The 19,982-nt window shown below is 42.4% G+C and overlaps 1 protein-coding gene across 1 annotated transcript in view; it reads right to left on the reverse strand.

Moving 5' to 3' along the window:
* The window catches only part of CENPK (centromere protein K), a 471,484-nt gene that overhangs the window by 251,641 nt on the left and 199,861 nt on the right, over nucleotides 1-19,982 (reverse strand). The window contains exons 7-8 of the mRNA XM_078675154.1: nucleotides 12,949-13,031; nucleotides 11,476-11,574 (exon numbers count right to left, since the gene is read on the reverse strand). Coding sequence (XP_078531280.1) covers nucleotides 11,476-11,574; nucleotides 12,949-13,031 — 182 coding nt within the window. The remainder of the gene's footprint in view (nucleotides 1-11,475; nucleotides 11,575-12,948; nucleotides 13,032-19,982) is intronic.

Genomic DNA, 19,982 nt, shown 5'->3' on the forward strand with positions numbered 1-19,982 from the left:
TCCCACCCCACCCCCCTCTGCTGCCCCCTCGGACTGCCCTGACCTCCCCCCTCGGCCTCTCATATCCTACATCATCCAGAGCTTACAATAAAGGTCATTAGTTTCCCCATGTGGCATGCATGCAGTCCTCAGGCAGAATCTCATGTCTGTCCTGGCACTGGGCCTCTCGTCTCACTTCATGCGTGCACCAGGGGCCTCTGAATAGCCGCTGTAGCAGCTACAGCAGCTGTAGAGTTCTTGATGGGCCTCTTCTTTCTGCAGGTCCAGACAAAGGTTCATAACTGATGTGAAAGGATATATACGTGGATGACTGAGTGAAAGGATGGATGTAAGGATGGATGAGTGAACGGGTGGATGAGTGAAAGAATGGATGGATGTGTGCAAGGGTGAATGAATGGATGGGGTGAAAGTGGATGGATGAGTGAAAGGATGAATAGTTGAATGAAAGGGTGGATTGATGGATGAGAGAAAGAGTGGATGAATGGATGGTTGAGTGGGTGGATGAATGGTTGAGTGGGTGGATTGATGGCTGGGTGATGGGTAGAAGGGTGGATGGTTGAGTGAAATGGTGGATGGAGGGATACATAAATGAGTAAAAAGGAGTATGGTTGGGATGAAAGATGGAAGAGCAAAAGGATGGATGAGGGATGAGTGAAAAGGGGAATGGATATGAAGGCAAAGAAGGATGGAGGGGTGAAAGATGGAAGAGCAAAAGGATGGAGGGATGAATTAAAGGGTCACTGGATGGATGAGTGAAAAGGAGGATGGAGGGGGTGAAAGATGGAAGAACAAAAGAATGGAGGGATGAATGAAAGGATGGGTATCTGTGAAAGGGTGGATGGAGGGGGTGAAAGTTGATTGATTGATGAGCGAAAGGATGAATGGATTAATGAGTGGAAGGAAAGAGGGATGGATGAGTTTGAATGATAGATTTAGAGCGGGAAGGATAGGTTTGGCCAGGGGCATTGTGAACCCCTCTCTTTAGCAGCTACTGCGGGGGTGCAGCTCTTGATGAGCCTCATCTGTCTGCAGCTCAGCAGTCAAAGGCCCATGATTAACGTGTAACGGTGAGAGAGTGAAAGGATGGATGAATGGATGTGTAGGTGAAAGGGTGGATAGATGTGTAAGTGTGGCTTGCTATATGGATGAATGAATGAGTGAAAGGATGGATGAGTGATGGGGATGGTGGATGGATGATGGATGTGTTGAAGGAAGGGGTGAAAAGATAGATGGGTTGCAGGGTGGATTGATTAGTAAGCTAAAGGATGGACAAGTGAAAGGCTAAATTGACGGATGAGTGAAAGGGTACATTGATGGATGAACGGAAGGATGGGTGAGCAAAAGGATGGTGAAAGTCTGATGAAAGAATGAATGGATGCCAATGTAAAGGTGAATGCTAGATATCAGTGGGTGAATGAAAGGATGAATGGGTAGATCTGCAAAAAAAAGGCAAAATAAAGAAATCACTAGTATTCAAAACCTTCTATAATATGAGCCTGACATAACCAGAGAGACTATTATCCGAGCGCTTTTATAATGGAATTGCTGCCATTAATTGACGGTGCACTACATGGCACCAAAGGGACACGTGGATTTAGTTACAGGACAAGTAGATTTATGAAGCTACCTGTCCCATGGACAAGTAGATATTTTATTAAATTCCACACCCCTGCTCATCCTTCACTGCTCCTGCAGAGCTACGACAATTTCTTCATTTACATTCTCCCAGCTCTATGGAGACCTCAGCCTCTTCATCAAAATGATTGACTTTTGTGTCAAAAGGTCCTCCTCCTGCACAGTATCCTTGTTTTTGGATGTTGTTTTTCTTATGTATTAACAGGCTTACTCTTTGTTTCTTTATGACCTGAGTGTTCATCGCAATGATTGACTAACCTTTTTCTTTTCAGGTACCTCGATATTCTATATCCTAGTCATTTACCTTGTTATGTTCCATTTGTCTGTCGACTCAGCTCCCTTGCTGTGCCGTCTTGCCTGGTGCTGTCATCGACTCTTCCCCATTTGTTCATCTTCATCAGGTATGTGTTTGCAGTCGTCATTGTTGACATGTACTGTCTCTCTTGCGCTGAACCTCTGTATTTTCTCCCTGTTTCTTCCCTCTACCCTTGTTTTTCTCCCTTTTCTTCCTGATACCTCTTTTGATATTTTCATGTTTGATGTACTTTTTTGTCTTCCAAGACCGTTACTGTTTATATATTTGCACTTGTTGTTTTATTTAGAGTTGTTTCTTGGAACGTTAAAGGAGTAATTAATCATATAAAGCGGCAGAGAATTTGATCTCATTTAGGTAAATATTGCCCAGACCTCGTTCTTCTTCAAGAAACTCACCTTTCTGAACCAGAGGCCTTGAAGTTTAAACGAGATTGGATGGGTTCTCCTTCTTCAAATGGGAAAAATTGTATTATTATTCTTTGCCATAAGAAATGAAAGTGGGTAACTGTTTCTCAAGACGTCGACCCTGAAGGCAGATGGCTTTTTCTAAAATTATTAACGATGTTCCCTTAACTATTTGTAATATTTATGGCCCTACCCAAGCTGACAATTCCTTTTGCCCCAATATTTCCCAAAAATGTACTCAATATGCTGATGATTTATTTTATCTTGGGTGGTGATTGTAATCAAGTAATGGACATCTTTATTGATCGTCAATCTCCAGTTAAGTTTATTCCCCACAAAATGCATAAACAATTCCTCTCCTTTATATCCCAATGTCTTCTGGTGGACTCATGGAGAATTTGCAATTCCTCTAATAAAGAATTTTCTTTCTTTTCCCCTCCACATGGTTCTCTTTCTAGACTGGACCATATCTGTGTTTCTAAATTACTCTCCTAAAATCTTTTTTTTTATATTTAAATTTTTTATTTTATAGTATATGTATGAGCAAACATAGAGAAGAACACAGATAGACGGTTTACAACAAAATTAACATAAACTAGCTTTTCCCTCTCACAGCACCAATAAATACACAAAAATGAAGATTTACACAGGGCAGAGACAAACAAAGTCAAACACATACCATATATACATGGGCGGTTTCATAGCACCGATAATTATTATTAGATTCGTCCCAAGATTGAAGCTTACTCTTCTACCCGAGTCCCTCCACCCAATCTCTGAGCGGACTCCATATCTTAATCCCTTTAGCTCTTCATTTCCTTCCTTTTTGTTCGTAGAGTGCTTTTTCCAGATTAAATATATGTAGAAGTCGAGCTTTTCATTGCCCAAAGGTTGGAGACAGAGGAACTAGCCATGCTGAGGCGATAGAAATTCTGAGCACAGACATAGCTGTAAATACAAACTCACAGCTAGGGCCATCTTGAGAAGTTAGCCCTAATAGCATAAGCTGAGGAGACAGCTGTACTTCTCTTTTTAAAACATATTGCAAGAAGCCTGAGACATCGCCTCTTAATATATCTAGACTAGAGCATGTAGAAAAAATGTGAGTCATATCCGCCCCATGTCTATTACACCTAAAGCAGTGGGCCCCTTCCATACCACCCCATTTAACAATTTTTGCCGGGGTGATATATAAATCATAAATAGTCTTGAAATGTTGGGCCCGTAAGCTTGCCGCGCATAGTACAACATTCGCCATTTCTATTGATTTACGAAAGCTCGAATCTACCACATCCAACCTGGCCTGCCATTTGAAAGAGTGCTTTTCAATATCATCTGTTACACCCTCCAGCAATATGCTATACAACGATGAGATTGACGGGCCAGATATACCAGTGAGGACTCCCACAAATGGAATCGCTGAAAACCCCAATGCCCCACCCTCTTTCTTGAAAAGGAAATCCCTTATCTGTAAGAACTTTAAAAAGTCCAGACAATTTCAAAGATGGGAAATCGGGAGATCAAGAAATGCCCCAAATGTGGAGAAGAAAGGGCTAATGAGGTTCACATGTACTGGAGCTGCCCGGTAATATACAAATATTGGAATAAAGTGGGTAAGACCATATCAGATATTATGGGGGTAGAAATTAAACTAACAACTATATCTGTAATTTTTGGGTTACCTCTTAGCGAAGTGGATGAACGAGAACTAAAAAAAGAGTCATCAAGCTCTATTTTTTACCTTGATTCTCCTAGCCCGTATATTATCATGTCCCCCTACGGAGAGTGAATGGATTCATTCCATTCAGAGGGTAGCCCGTTTGGACCAAGCAGGCAATTCTACAAAAAAGATTAAATACTGGGAAATTTGGGATAATTGGGTCGAGACAGGGTCGCAACATATATAACATACTTTATGGGTTTTAAATCTGCTTGTTTACGGTTTCTGATTTCTAAGTAGATTTACATGTTTCTGGGTCCTATGATTAACAATATGCTTTAGACAAAGTCCAGGTGACGGGTCTTATTAGGCCACTCACTGGAAAGTGGAATTACATTCGCCGTCGTTTCAAGACTGAGGTTGAAGCCTATACAAGTAGTCGAAGGTGCGGCTCTGGAGGTATATAGTATCCTTTCTCCTCTGTGGGGGTGAAACCGGACCGGTAGTTTAAATCTATCCTTCAGATACTTGAAGGGGTCAAAGAAACCCTCTCTCTTGATCTTTTGGAGCATATTATCTTTAAATGAGGACTTAAAAAAAACCCAAAAAAACAAAAAACAAAGTCCAGACGAATAATATTAAATCTAGCTATAACTTTATCAAAAGAGGCAATATGTTCCCCAGTCAAAAGATCGCCTATACTAAAAAACCCTGCTTTCTCCCACCATTGTAAATACTCGCCTGCCAATGTCCCTGGTATCTGATTATTCTCCATTAATGGAGTGTATCTGCTAAATCTGCCACGCCCAGTTTCGATATGCTGCTATAAGAGTCTTGACCCGCCACTTTCTCTAGGAAGAGATAGAAATATATTTGATCTACGTGTCCGCTTATAAGACCATATGAATCTGGCGACCTCCCTTTCATTCTGCCTAAACCATACATTATGTATTTCTAAAGGAATCGTGCAAAAAATATATAACAGTTTAGGCAGAATCATCATCTTAATCAGATTGCATCTGCCGATTATGGATAGCTTTAGGATGTCCCAGCGGCACATATCGTTCTTGATTTGATCAATTATGGGGGTAAGATTTATATCTATAATATCTTTGACCTTCGCTCTTACTCGAATACCGAAATATGTAGCCTCTTCCACAATCCTGCTATCTACAGCAGAGATATGCCTGTTGACTAGAATCTGGGTTTTTGCCCTCTTCAGTCGATAGCCAGAAAATGACCCAAAATGCTCAGCCAGTGTCTCAACTTCGATCATTGCCCTACCCGGCTCGGAGGTAATAATAGCCATGTCATCAGCAGAGGCTAATATTTTTGTGTCCAACCGTGTAGACTAAACGGGGAGATATTCACAGAGGCCTTGAGACGCCTGAGAAAGGGGTCCATGTATATCGCCAACAACAAGGGGGAAGATTGACACCCCTGTCTAGTGCCCCTGGCAATCACAAAAGGCTCTGACTCTCCTCCCATAATTTGTAGCTGAGCTTTGGGTTTATTATACAAAACCTGTATAGCCTTAATGAACCCTGAGCCAAGACTTCCAGACACCTCCATAGATAGCTCCATGACACGCAGTCGAACGCCTTTTCGGCATCTAAAAAGGCCGCCGCGGACTGCCGCATCAAATAGCAAAATAAGCTGCCTAATATGGACGTCCGTCCCCCTGCCCTGAACAAAGCCATGCTGCCATACTGAGACTAACTGCTGCATAACCTTATTCAATCGTAATGCAAATATCTTTGAGTATAGTTTTGCATCACTATTTAACAATGTTATTGGTCTATAAGATCCCATATTCATAGAGTCCTTCCCTTTACAATATTTGCGGTCTCCCATGAGGCAGGATATCTGGCCCCCTCCCTAACTTCTTTAAACAAAACCAAAATCTCCTGGACGACCTCCTTAACAAATTTTGTTTATAAAATTCAAGTGGCATAACGTCCGTGCCGGTGGCCTTACCAGATGGAAGGTCTTGCAGAGCCACCTGAAGCTCCTCCTGAGAAATTTCAGTGCCCAAAAGAAGAGCCTCCTCCTGTAATAGCCTCACCTTAGGTGGAAAGTCAAGCTCGTAGGTAATGTCATCTTCTGCAGGTGGGGCTACCGCAGTATAAAGTACCCCATAATATTCTTTAAAGGCTTCTCTAATCTCGGTGGCATCGGACAATATATCCCTCTGCATATTCCTAATTAGTTTTATATGCCCCGCCGCTATCTGTTACCTAGACCTGACTGCCAATAATTGACCTACTGTCTTGCTATAGTCATAGCACTGTTGTTTTTTTAGCGAGGTACTTGCCAGTCATTTTATCTACGTAAAAATCATTTAAAGAAGCTTAAGTCACCATAATTGAGTCTGAATTTGTAGAAAAATCCCCCCCATTATTCGCCGCAAAAATAAATTCAGTCTCCAAAAGAGCTCATTTCTGATAGTAGCATTTAATTTGTTCAATACTTTTCTTTTGTTCATTAAGACTATATCTCTGAGTCTCCCCTCTAACTGACGCTTTAAAGGCATCCCATACCATTCCTGGGGGTGCACTGTCTTTGTTAAACCTAAAGAATTCGCAGATCCAACCTCTCATATAATTTACATACTCCTGATCGGAGAGAAGTGCTCTCTCGAAAGTCCAGACTCAGGCTATCAGTACTAATGGAGATGCAGTTTTGTTCAAAAACCAAAATATTATTTGTGAGAGAAAGAGTGTGGATAAGCACGGTGGGTGGATAATTATGGAAATTAAGGAAAGGGTCGGGATATTCACCTTATGCTCAGTATACGCTCCCGTTTTAGATGATCCTTCAGTACTGAACCACCTATCCATTGAGCTCCCTTCTTGGCCTGCCCCCTATTTAGTGTGCGGGGATTTAAATGTGAATGGATCCAGGGGTGTAGTCGGGGCAGTAAGCACAACTCGCAAGCCTCATGTTTGCAGGGCACTGAAAAATATATTAAGAGATGTAGGTCTGATCGACGCATGGCCCAGCTTGAGGGACACTGAGCCGGGATTTACCTATTATATTTGTTCCCCCATCAGAAATTCGCTAGGTTGGATTATTTCTTGGTCACACCATCTCTTTTGAAGGATGCTCGAATAGAATTATTCCCTAGGGTAATGTCGGACCACAACCCAGTAGTCTATGAATTTTCCCTAGTGGGCCTAACGAGGACACAGAAAAAATGGACTTTCGAGAGAGCACTTTTCTCTGATCAGGAGTACTCTCCCAAAATCTTGTAGCTTCTTCTATCGAACCAATTGTAATCTCTGACCATGCCCCTGTCATTACTGACTTCGTTCTTCTACCGGTGCATTCCAAATCCAATAGATGGAGATTGAATAATTCTCTCTTGCTCAATCCTGACTTTACATGTTTCTTTTTTACTTTCTCTGAGGAATTTTTTGAGGTTCACGCAGATCATACTATTTCTCCATGTCTCTTCTTAAACAACATCAATCCATTTTACTTGATATCAAACGATTGGAACATCAATATTATTATTCTTCTTCCCCAGCTAATTTAAAAGTTCTTGTTCGTGAAAAATGTAAGTTTAACCAAATTTCCACAGATAATGCCTCTTCAATTCTACTTTGAAGTAGTGCCCACTATTACAGTGACCGCAATAAAATGCGTAAGCTCCTAGCTAATTATCTGAAAATCCGTAAACAGTCCCATATTTTAGATTCTGTCAAGAACAATAAAGGTCTTCCTGTTTTTAAAGACTCTGAAATTCTGGCAGAATTTGTTAAGTATTACCAATTTCTCTACACCCCAGAATCTCAGTCCATTCCAGCTCTTCCTCAGGAACTTGCATCATTTTCCTCGGTTGCGGGTTATAGAATTAATTCTGACAAAACCGACGTTATGGCCCTCAATACTTTTAGTCATTCTTTCGCTGCCACAGGGTTTTATTGGAATACTTCCCAAATTTAATATTTAGGCATCTAGTTTACCTCCTCCGTTATTGGTTCGGTTTCAGCTATTATTAATATATGTCTAGATAAAGTTGACACGCTCTTCCTGGAATCCCCTATTTCTCTCCTGGTGGGGTTGTTTGGACACTATCAAAATGATGGTTTCACCCATAATTTTCTATACACTTTCAAGGATCCCAGTTAATATCCCTGCTTTGTTCTTCTAGAAATTGGATTATAAAATTTAGTTTCCTTTGGAATAACAAAAAAGCCAGAATCTCCCTAGCTTCTCAAACAAGGTGGTGGAGTTAATTTTACCGACTTTCACTTCTGTCTCCGACAAGCCTCTAGATGGCTTTCTTTGACGTGATCCTCATTTACCCCCTTATGGTTGGACACTGAATGTTCTTTTATTTCTCCTTTTATCCCTTGTGAAGTTATAGCCTTCTCAGCTAAAACCTCCATAATCTCCTCTTCCCTATTTAAACATACTTGTAATATTCTAAAACCAATTTTCCACTCGCAGCCTGCAACTCGCGATTCATTTAATCATTCTCCTCTCTGGTACAACACACTTATCCTTATTAACAACAAACCAATTTTTGGGAAAACTTGGAGATAAAGAGGTATCATTTGGGTTAAGGATCAATTCGCTAATAATGATCCTCTACCCTTTTCACAATAGAGCAATCCAAAAAATACAGAAGAAAAATATACAGATACAATCAGGATAATATGCAGTCAATACAGTTCGAAAAAGGAAGGGGGGGGGAGAATCTGGACGGCCCACAAACAGGAAGAAGGAAGGTTAATTTTTATAATATTACAATAAGGAGTATAACAGGCTCGGATACAGTATAAATGAATCCAGGTCCAGGTCCTCAGAGCAAACTATTGGCCATAAGAAAACTAAAGGGGCAGCGATGCGGAAAATTATCACTACAGTCTACATCAGTACGAAAGCAGATGCGGTTAATTCAAATCAACATACAAGTAGACTCATCGTGTGCACCTCTACCACCCAATAGCACAGCAGAGATAGGATGATGGAACCGGAACACTAACATCACTAAAGCCAACCCGTCATACTAACCCTAGGGAGAGAGAGAAAGAACAATCCCAACTCTTATTCAAATGTCCTTGCTCTTTTTTACATACATTTCTTCTTCGCTATGTTCTTTATTCTTGACCTGACACTCTCCCTTCCCCCTCTTATCATTCCTCCTTTGGTTCAGTTCTCACCTCCGTTCCTAATGCTTCGCCTATTTATAAAATTCTCCGCTCTTTATCTTATGCCAGAGCCAAATCTAAGATAGAATTGCAGTGGAACTGGATTTGGGGTGTACCTGGAATCCCCCATTTTGGAATACAATTTGGGACAAACTCTTGAAAACCTCAAGAACTGCCTCCACTTTCCAAACTTTGTTTTTCCTCTATCATGGACTTTACTTCACCCCGTCTGTGCTAGCAAGATTTTCCACTAACTCCTCTCCCAAATGTTGGTCCTGTGATCACCAATCTGGTGACCTTATGCATATGTTGTTCCATTGTCCCCCTATAACTTCCTTCTGGGAAAAGGATTGGTCTCAATTAACCCATCTAAATTGTCCATTATACCCCATGACTCTCTTTTTGGGTAGTCTCTCAGAAGATATCCACTCACCACACAGTAATTTACGCTTGTTAGATCTTATGTTAGCTGTTGCCTTTCAACAGATTGCTATTAATTGGAAATGTGCTTCAAATATCTCTTATGTAGCCTGGTGGAATAATGTTTGTCATTACATAGATTAGATACTGCCTTCTCCTCTATGTATTTTCCTTATACTAATAGAGTTTTTTATTGGTTACCCTTGACCTCTTTTCTGGATGAGGTTGGTCATAAATCCCCCAGTTGTACTTCATCTGAAAATTTTAGACCACCTTGATTTTCCTTCTCTCTGCCTTGAGTTCTAAATGTTGTTACTCCTTGTTCTGACTTTTTATATTACATAATATTATTATCACCTTTTTCTGCTAATTAACTACTGTTAACTTGGTCTTCCTGTTATTTATTCCCTCCTTCCCCTTCCTCCCTCTCCTCAGTATAGTTTCAAAATTAATTGTTAAACAGCTTCAATACTTATGCTTCGTATGATACTTAGTTTACTTTTTTATCTAATTTGTGTAACTGTTCTTGGTTATGTAATGTTTTGCCTAATAAAGCTGCTTTACCTTAAAAAGAAATATAGATACTTAGGGCTTTGAAAAGGATGAAAAAGGTAGAGGAATCACTAAGAGGGCATGGCTAATGAAGCATAATTAGGAATCTTTTTCAAAAGGTGTGGTCTATATAATTTAAGGGCAATCTAAAATTAGAACTGCATTTGTTTCGATTTTGAAAATACGAATGAATTAAACATTACTGAGGTCTGTGAAAGGGGTAGAGGTCTTCGGATTGTCGCAAACACTCACCTGCACATCACTTACCACATCACTTTCCTCTACAGCCTCTCTGCAAGACACTTATACCCTTTTTCTGCCAATATCTTTCTGATATCCTCCAACTGCACATTTCACACTGGTTGCTTTCATTTTTCTGCAATCTCTTTTCGCTCACTCCTTTTGCATGTATTTCCTTGCATCTCCTTCACTTCACCGCCCCACTAGAGACACAACGCATTCACTCACCTATAAACACTGCATTTTCTTTTGCCCTGTCAATATGTCAACAGCATTGTACCTCCTTCACACTCTTTTGCTCGGGACAACAAACTACCACATGTCACTGCTGCTTACCTGCTTATTTAATGCTGCCAAGCATTAAATAAGCATGTATTCTGAAGACCCGTATGGCCCACCAACAGGTACTGTGACACCCACGCACTGCCTTCAATCTCCACTCCAAAGCTCTTAACATGGCCCGTTAGAAACCCCCACCGACAACCTGAACTCAACCAGACATCAAGAGGCAACGCAGTTCACAGTGCGCAGGATACAGGACCAATATGCTGCATGATAAAAAAAAAAAAATTAAAAAAACAACATCATCCTCATCCAGGGAAAAGTACATAATGTTACGGAAGAAAATTAAGTAAAACACTTGAAATGGAAACAGTAGCTACCTCACTGTCATGGGTTACCTTAATTGTTTTTATTTTTTGAGATACCTATGTAGAGAAATTGATCAGTGTTTTTCCCTGTAAAGGATATTGATACAGGGCTCGATCGGAACCTGTTTCAAATTATTTTTTAATTTCTGCCATATACGAAACCTCCTGCAGATATCCGCATTACGTTCTCCTAAAACTTGTAACAAGGAGTGATTCCGCTCCTCTGCCCTAGACTACCCGATACTTGTGGTATTGTTAACTCATACAGGGGTCTATAATTGAGGGACGTGTGAGAGAGATGGGAGAAGGACTGGGAAGAGGAAGAGCAAGAGAGACAGAAGGCTCTCCATTGGATTCCATGATCCAAATACATCTGTTTCATTAACTCTCTCAAGCCGCAAATGAAGTTATGAAGAAGGAAAGACAAACATAAAAATACCTTTTCTCTGAAATCTGCACCACTTGGTTTTTCAGCTCATCCTGCCTCGATGAAAGAGCTTGAACTAGCTGCTGCTGCTCTTCTAACCAACGTTGTTCCCTTCCAACATGAAAAAAATTGAAATAAACAGGGCGATAATTGAGATATGTTGAACAGATGTGTTTAACAGATTCTTTAAACCATGGCTTTCTTTTGCAGCGCTCAAACTTGCTTTACTATTCACTGGAGCGTTCTCTGATAATCTTAAACACTGGTCAGAATGAGGATGCATTAATGACCTCAAACAGCAGGTTTCTGATATTATCTCAAAACTCAATTTGCTGAGCATAACAACTACACAAAAAGTGATGTATGGACAAAGTGGAAGAACAGACCATCAGATACAGAAGGAGGAGTCTTAAAGTCAGTTTAGAGAATGAAATACAGCAAAACTATAACACAAGCAGAGAGGTATGGGTTTTCATGCCATGAAAAAGAAAGTCAATTGGATCTGGTGCTCCACTGCCAAAGCAGTGCAAGATAATGTTGCTAGCTCCAGTGTTATTTATGTGGTTAGAGCCTGACTAACAATAAGACCCTCATTTCGAGGTGCACAGGAAAATGAATGCAGTTATAGTGCACTCATAATTACCAATACCACAGGGAACACTAATAGCCAGGTTCAGCAGTATTACCACCCGTTACAAGTTTTCTTACTCAGAATGAAAAGTAATCACTGGAGTCTGGGATTGAGCACTGATTGCTGCAGGTTTTCCCATCATTCCTTGGAGTTTGCCCCGGACAAATTATGCCTACTTTTAAACCGGCAAAATGTGTCCATGTAAAAGCTCCAAAGTTGCTGGATTTACTGCACATCTCGCAATCCTGACTTGGGCACAAATTTTGTATTCCCAGCTGGATTATCATGAAACCTTTACTGAGGCCTTAATAAGCTGAGGTGCCATCTGTAAATTATGACCTGGGATCCACATCAAAAGTGTCAGGACAGTTGGAAGTTTAAATTCAAGTTAGGCAGAGAGTCTGATTTGGTGCCTTACAAGAGACGTCATGGTTTAAAGTAATTTCTTTAGATTAGAAACTTGAAATCCCATTCCTGAAATTCCCCATCAGATCTTGGATACTAATGGATATATTATACAGCACAGATGTGGTACTCAAAACTGTGAAGTAACGGGGGCCTTATATAGGATCAAGTGTTCATGTAATAGCCTCTGATTTACAGAGGCAATCCTGCAGTTGCAGTTCTAGTCACTGGAACAAATGTCTCAAATGACGTACCGTAGGGAGAGGAAATCCCACCACAGGAATTTTCTCCAGATTTAGCACTTCCTCCATGAATGATAGGATTTTGTATTAGAACATACTCTAAATCAGGCCATTAATTATCAGAAGGCTCTGTGATACTTCATCAGGTAGACATAACATGAAAACAATTGCTTCCTTATGGCTGACTAATGCTGCTTCAAGCCTTACATTTTCAGCTCCTCTTTCAGCTTCTTATTCCTCGATCGAACAGAAGAAAGGACCATTTCAAGCTCCCGATTAACTTTTTGAAGCTGCAAGAGACAAACAATGCTGTAAGTGGCATCAGTTACAAAACAGGGAATCTCCAAGGCAGCAATTCTAAAAAAATAGTGGCTTCACTGATACGAGTCTTGATCAAATGAATCAATAATAGCAGGATGATACCACACATAATGTGCCACATAATTACAATGGAGAAGTTATACCGGGCTGCAACTTTGGATCCGCAGGTTATTCTAAGTCGCATAACAATACGTTTAAGGTCTTTTCAAAGGCACAGCATGTTTTGACAAAATTCCAAGTTCCTTTTATCGCAAGGTCTGATGCATACATCCGATGCTAAGAAGCGTGGCCCAGCAGGTCGTTGCTAAATTCTGACCATGCTGTACCGAGCATAAACCAAATCAAATCATTTTGATTTTCTGTACTTCATTCCCCAACATGGAAAAGCTCCTGGTGGTGACCCAAGCGCGGAACGAAGACCTTGAAGCCCGTTCTCACAAGACCAACCTGCGCATTACAGGGATCACAGAATCCACCAATACGGGCCCCATGGAGTCACACATCAAGACCCTGCTTAAAGATATGCTTGGACCGGAACATTTCTCATAGGTACTAATTGTTGAAAGAGCCCACCGCTCGTTGGGGCCAAAACCTGTCCCAGGAGCTCCTCCACACCCCATCATAGCTCGACTCTTGAACGATCGAGATACTGCCCTGCGCCTGGCCAGGAAAAAAGCGATTACTGACTACCAGGGGATGAAAGTGGAGTTATTCCCTGACTTCACAGTGGCTGTGCAGCAGGCGTGTTGTGAATTCCATGCTGTAAAAAAGAAACTGCAAACACTCCAGATTCCATATGCTATGTTATACCCTGCACGGTTGGGCATACACAATGCAGCCAAGGAAGCCCTACAATATGTGCGCCAGGTTGAACGACAGGACTCTACCCGAACAGCGGGAGCTGATGATGGTGCTGAGGACTGAGCACGTGAGATAATTTTTTTTTATATATATATATATTTTTATTATTTGAATAAAAACAAGAGAGTGAGTACATACATCGGGTACCGTACAACAGAGCACATTGCGGAGGTGAATAGACAAATAGACTAAAGGGATACATATCAATTAAACGATGACTGAGACGTCAACACTAGCAAATACGTAGCAGGAGTAAGGACATAACAATCCACAACCCGGCTAGGCTGAAACCTTCAGGGCCCGTCCACCCGCAAAATCAGGATGATTATAGCCAGAACACATGACACCCGAATATGAGAAACAGAGCAGCTCAGGATAATCCACCCACATCTTGTAGAAGAAAGAAAGAAAAGAAGAGAGGCCATAGAAAAAAAAATAAAGACAAAACAAAAAAACCCCATCCCCCCACCCTGCACCCCTGCAGATGGCTACAGCCCAACCCACTAGCAGCGTGCCTGTCGCCCCAGTTAATTAAGCCCTAAAAGAAGGAAGAAACGGAGGAGGGCATCGTCTATCATATCCCGGCCCCCCCTCCCCCCGCCACAACCAAGAATCCCCTGAAGCAAATCAAAAACGTAGTAAGCGGTAAATTCGTGGCGTAACAGGGGAAACTTCAAAGTTCGCCCTGCCTTCCATAGATAGTACCATCGCAAACCCCGTGTCCAGCGAGACTCGATGTGAAACTCAGTCTCTCAATCTCAACCTTGTCCCCTTTGAGCAGACACCCGAACCCCTTCCGGACGAATAGCCGCTTCAGCAGGATAGTCAAAACATAAAAAGATCGGAACAGAGTCAAAACCAGGATGTAGCACCGGGTGGAGAGTGCCGATAACTCCACCAGGGTCCGAGACTCCCCTAACCCTCACGGATGCACAGCGTTGTTGCGGCCGCCATCTTAGCGGCCTAGACACACAGGGGAGTAGCGCAGGCCCAGGCCAACAACAGTTCCCAGCATTGGGTTCCGGAAGGGGAGCAGCATGTAGTCCATCCATAATCAGCAGTAGTCTTAGGCCACACGATCCAGTCACCACTTCGTGTTCTCTCCGTTCAGACACAACACCGTTCAAAGGCTCCGACACCTCCCACAGAGCACGTGAGATTATTAATGTAAGGCGCATAGGGGTAAAATACAGGTTGCTGATACACAGAGACTTATCACTAATGTAGTGTTGTCTGTTCTATGAGGTTCTGGTTACTATGCTATCATAGCTACATCCTAATGTACAATGTAATGTTTTCTATATATAGGCGATGAGATCTGAGAAACTGCTAGTTCTTATTGGAATTGTGTACACTTTGTTAGGTGTAGCCTATGTTTATCTCTTTCTTAATGTTTTTATAGACCTGTGGGTGTGATGTTTATCAATGTCCCCCTTGACCCCCCCCCGATACCACACCGAGGGCAAACAGCTACTGGTGTACCCCTGAAAGGGGGTATCCCACCACAGTTTACTGTTACATCAGGACCCCTGCAGGAAGGGACGTCCTGTATCACGACATGCAATTGCATGTCTGTTGTTTGGTTATTTGTGGAGGGATTCTCGGCACAGTTCTGTAGCTGGAATGGGAGGGTTGGGACATTGGGGACTTATATGTTTTTAACACTGCATGGGACACACAACATCAACAGATATGGGCACGTACTGCGATGCGCTCTATGAGATGACATTTTGTCACATTGTACTCCACCGGGAATGGTGGATGCTAAATCTAAAGGGATTTCGTGGTTGACCTGGAATGTCCGAGGCCTCAATAACCCCAAAAAAGTTAGGTACTATCCTATCTAGACCGTCGCAATGTCCAAATTGCTCTCTTACAAGAAACCCATCTAATCAAACACAGTATCTTGACAGTGGCATCTAGATGGGCAGGGGTACACCTGGCTGCTTCCTACTCCTCTTACTCGCGCAGTGTCATGACACTGAATAGAAAAAAGGCATTCCATTCGATCCCATACATGTAGAAGAGGACACTTTGGGGTGTTACATATTGGTGAAGGGCATGCTTTGCGGTACAAAAGTGCTTATAGTCAACATCTACGGACCCAACACTGACGACCCTGCCTTTTATGACACATTATGGGGCAAAATATACAAACTACCTCCATCGACCATTATATGTGGGGGGGGGGGACTTCAATCTTGTGTTATCACCCGAATTCAATCGTTGTACAATAGCGGAGCACAGGTCAAAAAAAGCCGCACCATCAGTGCTAAACGGTATGCATAATCTAGGCCTAATAGATATCCAAATTCACGAGAGGGCACGCGTCACTCCTATGTCCACCAGTCCTGGTCCCACCGTGACTACTGGCTGGTCACCGATGATGTGGCTACCTGGACTGTCAATGTCCAACTCCTACCTAGAACCTTGTCTGATCACTTCCCGGTCCTTCTTACTATGTCTCTTCCAACGCATAATCCTCCACAGTCCCAGTGGAGGCTCCAATCCTCCATGCTCGACCAAGTTTTCTGCGAAGATATTCGCAAAGCTATTCCAGACTATTTCTCACATAACACTGGGTCAGTCTCCTGCATGGGGACACTTTGGGAGGCGTTCAAGGTGACCTTACGGGGAGCATGGTTAGGACTACAGGATGGAGTCTTGAAGTCCCTGCGTGACACCATGAGTGGGTTGGAGCGGGAGCTGAGTGGTCTGGAATGCTAATATAGTACCACTGCAGACCCTGCTACATTAGCGAGCATTAAAACAAAGACCACCGAATATAATGAGGTAGCCGAGCAAGAAATAAGCCATATGTCGCGCAGACACATGGCTAGATACTACGGCGAAGGGGGCAGGCCTGGTAAAGCGCTCGCTAGCAGGATAGCAGACTCACGAGGATGGAACTATGTAGTCAAGGTTATCACAGAAAATGACAACACATTATGATACACCCAGTATCCTCCACACGTTTGCAAATTATTATCACTCCATGTATGAAAAACGGCAGACGGTGACAGATGCAGATATAGTGCAATACCTAGATGACATAGCACTAGTGTGGCTCTCGAGTAATCAACAAGACTTTTTAATGCATCCGCCAACACTAGAGGAAGTTCGCGAGGTCATAATTGCACTACCAAAAAGAAAAGCAGCGGCCACTGATGGCCTACCAGACGAGTTTTGTAAAGAATACATAGACACTTTGGCCCCCATGCTTCCGGAAATGTATATGGAAGCACATGACGCCAAGAGTCTCCCCCCCAACAGTGCGAGAAGCATTGGTGGTCGCCGTACTGAAGCCTGACAAGGTGCCAGGCAGGTGTGATTCATGTGATTCATACAGAACCCTGTCATTGATCAACACTGATGTAAAGGTCCTGGCAAAGGTGTTAGCCAATAGGCTACAACTGCTTCTACCAGTTATGGTTCTTCCTGAAAAATCAGGATTTGTCTCTACCAGATCTATGTCGCATAATTTGCGTACGTTGTTTGCCGTTTTGCACGTACTGGAACCCTCCTTGCCAGAGGTGATGGTACTGTTAGATGCCCCCAAGGCATTTGATTATATATCCTGGAAGTATATGTTTGCAATTTTACATCGCATGGGGGTGCCTTTCATTTTTACAAATTGGATTAATTTGTTGTATAACGATCCTGTGGCACGAATGAGAATTAATGGCCATATATCAGATCCCATCCAGATACAGCGGAGCACACGGCAGGGATGCCCACTGTCGCCCTTGCTGTTTGCACTAGTATTGGAAACATTGGCCTGTATTCTCCGACAGCGCTATGCTCAGGCTGCGCTGCATTTTCACCAGTGGCCCCTGGCAGTCTCTATGTACGCAGACGACATGGTGTTATATGTGCGTGAACCGGCAACACTTTGCACAGCTTATTCAGGAATACATACGATTCGAGTGGTACTCTGGCCTTGGGATAAACTGGGCTAAGTCACTCATACTGCCCCTCACAGATTGCACGACGCAGTTGGAACTAGATTACCCATTGGAATGGTGCACTGACCCGGTGAGGTATTTGGTAATTTGGATTCACAGGGACCCGCAGGTGGTTTTTCAAAACAATTGTGGCAAAGCTGTAACACGACTTGAAGAACAATTAAATCGTTGGATAGCACTACCGCTGTCCTTCACTGACAGGATAGCATTGATGAAGATGGTGGTGCTTCTGCGCTTTTTATATTTATTTTTTAACATACCTGTGCACTTGACACACCACTTCTTTGCCACACTTCGCTCCATACTGGTCTCGCTTGTATGGGGTGAAAAAAAGCAGCGGGTTAAATGGGAAATCTTAACTCTCCCCTATGAGATGGGAGGTTTCACTGCGCCCGATTTTCAGTTGTATTATCTCTGCGCACAGGCACACTATGCCTACTACTGGCAGCAGATGCCAGCTTATACACCACATGTAGCGGTTGAGGCTGGTGTGGTGCACCCGATACCGCTTAAAGCCATGATAGTTAACCAATATAGAGTTTTCGATAAGGGAGAAATAGATATAGTGCAAAACACAACCAGTGCTTGGTAGGAGCTGGGGAAACGTGCGCGTAAATTGCCGCTTCATGCACCAAATATGCCACTTCTGCATCATACAGAGATTTCCATGACAGGGGAAACCGGTGCACTGCAAACTCTCCATGAAATGGGAGTGTCTATCATGGGGTAAGCATTACCCCATGGTCGGTTTGTGGAGGCCGCCACTGTTCTACGGGATGGGAGGAATGCTGCAGTGCAAACTTTTGTGTAGACAAGATTGGGCTCAGCTACACAAGCGCTATATCCTCAATTTCCGGCTAAACCCCCAACTCTGGAGGCTCTGCAACTCCTCTACACCACCCCGACTCGTGCTAAGCTAGTTACACAATTATATCGGACCTCAAAGAAAGAAGGGGCTGATGCGGGAGGAAGCTTACTAGAAAAATGGAATGCATTTCTTTCTGAACCACTCTCCGATGAAGACTGTGGCGCCTACTGTAGACTGACAGGGCAACTCACGGCAAATGGCAATCTACGACTGGTACATTTGAAATATTTACATCAAATATACTATAGTCCTGCTCAGTTGTATAAATATGGTTCAAGCGAGGTCGCTAATTGCAAGAGATGTAGTGCCCGGGATGTTGACTTTTGCCATTTGGCGTGGACTTGCTCGAAAGTGTATTTGTTCTAGGAACAGGTCACAATTAATGGTGGGGACACCCATAGCATGCACTCCCCAACTACGTCTGCTGGGAAATGTTACTGTTGTTAAGGCCTCTATTAGGCGATTGGTGGCGAAAGCGCTCTTACTAGCCAAACATTGAGCTTCAATATGCTGGGGAGGTAGAACTGCTCCGACTATTAAGAATTTGCTGCAAGATATGGTATATTGCTGGGATCAACTCACCTGCTACGCTGAAGAACTGCCTAGAACCTCGCAGCCCCGTGATATATGGAGCCCTTTTACTTCTTATTTGCTAACTGTACCTTATATTTGATGGCTATGACACCAGCTATATCATTCTACATTGCTCATTCCCGCTTTAAGTTTTTTGTTGATGTCGTATTTCTGCCTGTCTCACGTCACTTGATTTGGAATCCTTGTATTGTGCTGCGATAATATCTGTATTGTGTGTGCCCAAAACTGCTCATGCATATGTAATGCTTATCCACCACTTAAAATGTACTTGCATGTTTCACTATACTAATTCAACACTAATCCTCTATGGGTCCCGGAGTAGCGTACTACTTGCCGAAAAAGCGCTTCGACGCATCGTCAGGGGTAGTAAGCGATATATAAATGCAATTACAATACAATACAATGTTTTTCTCTTTGAAAATGCAACAAAAAAAAAAACATTTTGTTGTTCTAAACATTATATAATTTTCAAATTTTCTTGTCACAGCTTTTTCTCATTCCTGTGTTATTGTTTCTGTTTGTGTTCCCAAACATCCAAATGCTTTCTTCTTGCATACTACTCATATTCAGCAGTTTTTTTACTGTGTGTTCGCTTTAGTCTTTACCCAAGTAACTAGTCAACTAATATGTAT

This window comes from Lissotriton helveticus, chromosome 2_1 (genome assembly GCF_964261635.1).
Source record: "Lissotriton helveticus chromosome 2_1, aLisHel1.1, whole genome shotgun sequence".
Classification (NCBI taxonomy): domain Eukaryota; kingdom Metazoa; phylum Chordata; class Amphibia; order Caudata; family Salamandridae; genus Lissotriton; species Lissotriton helveticus.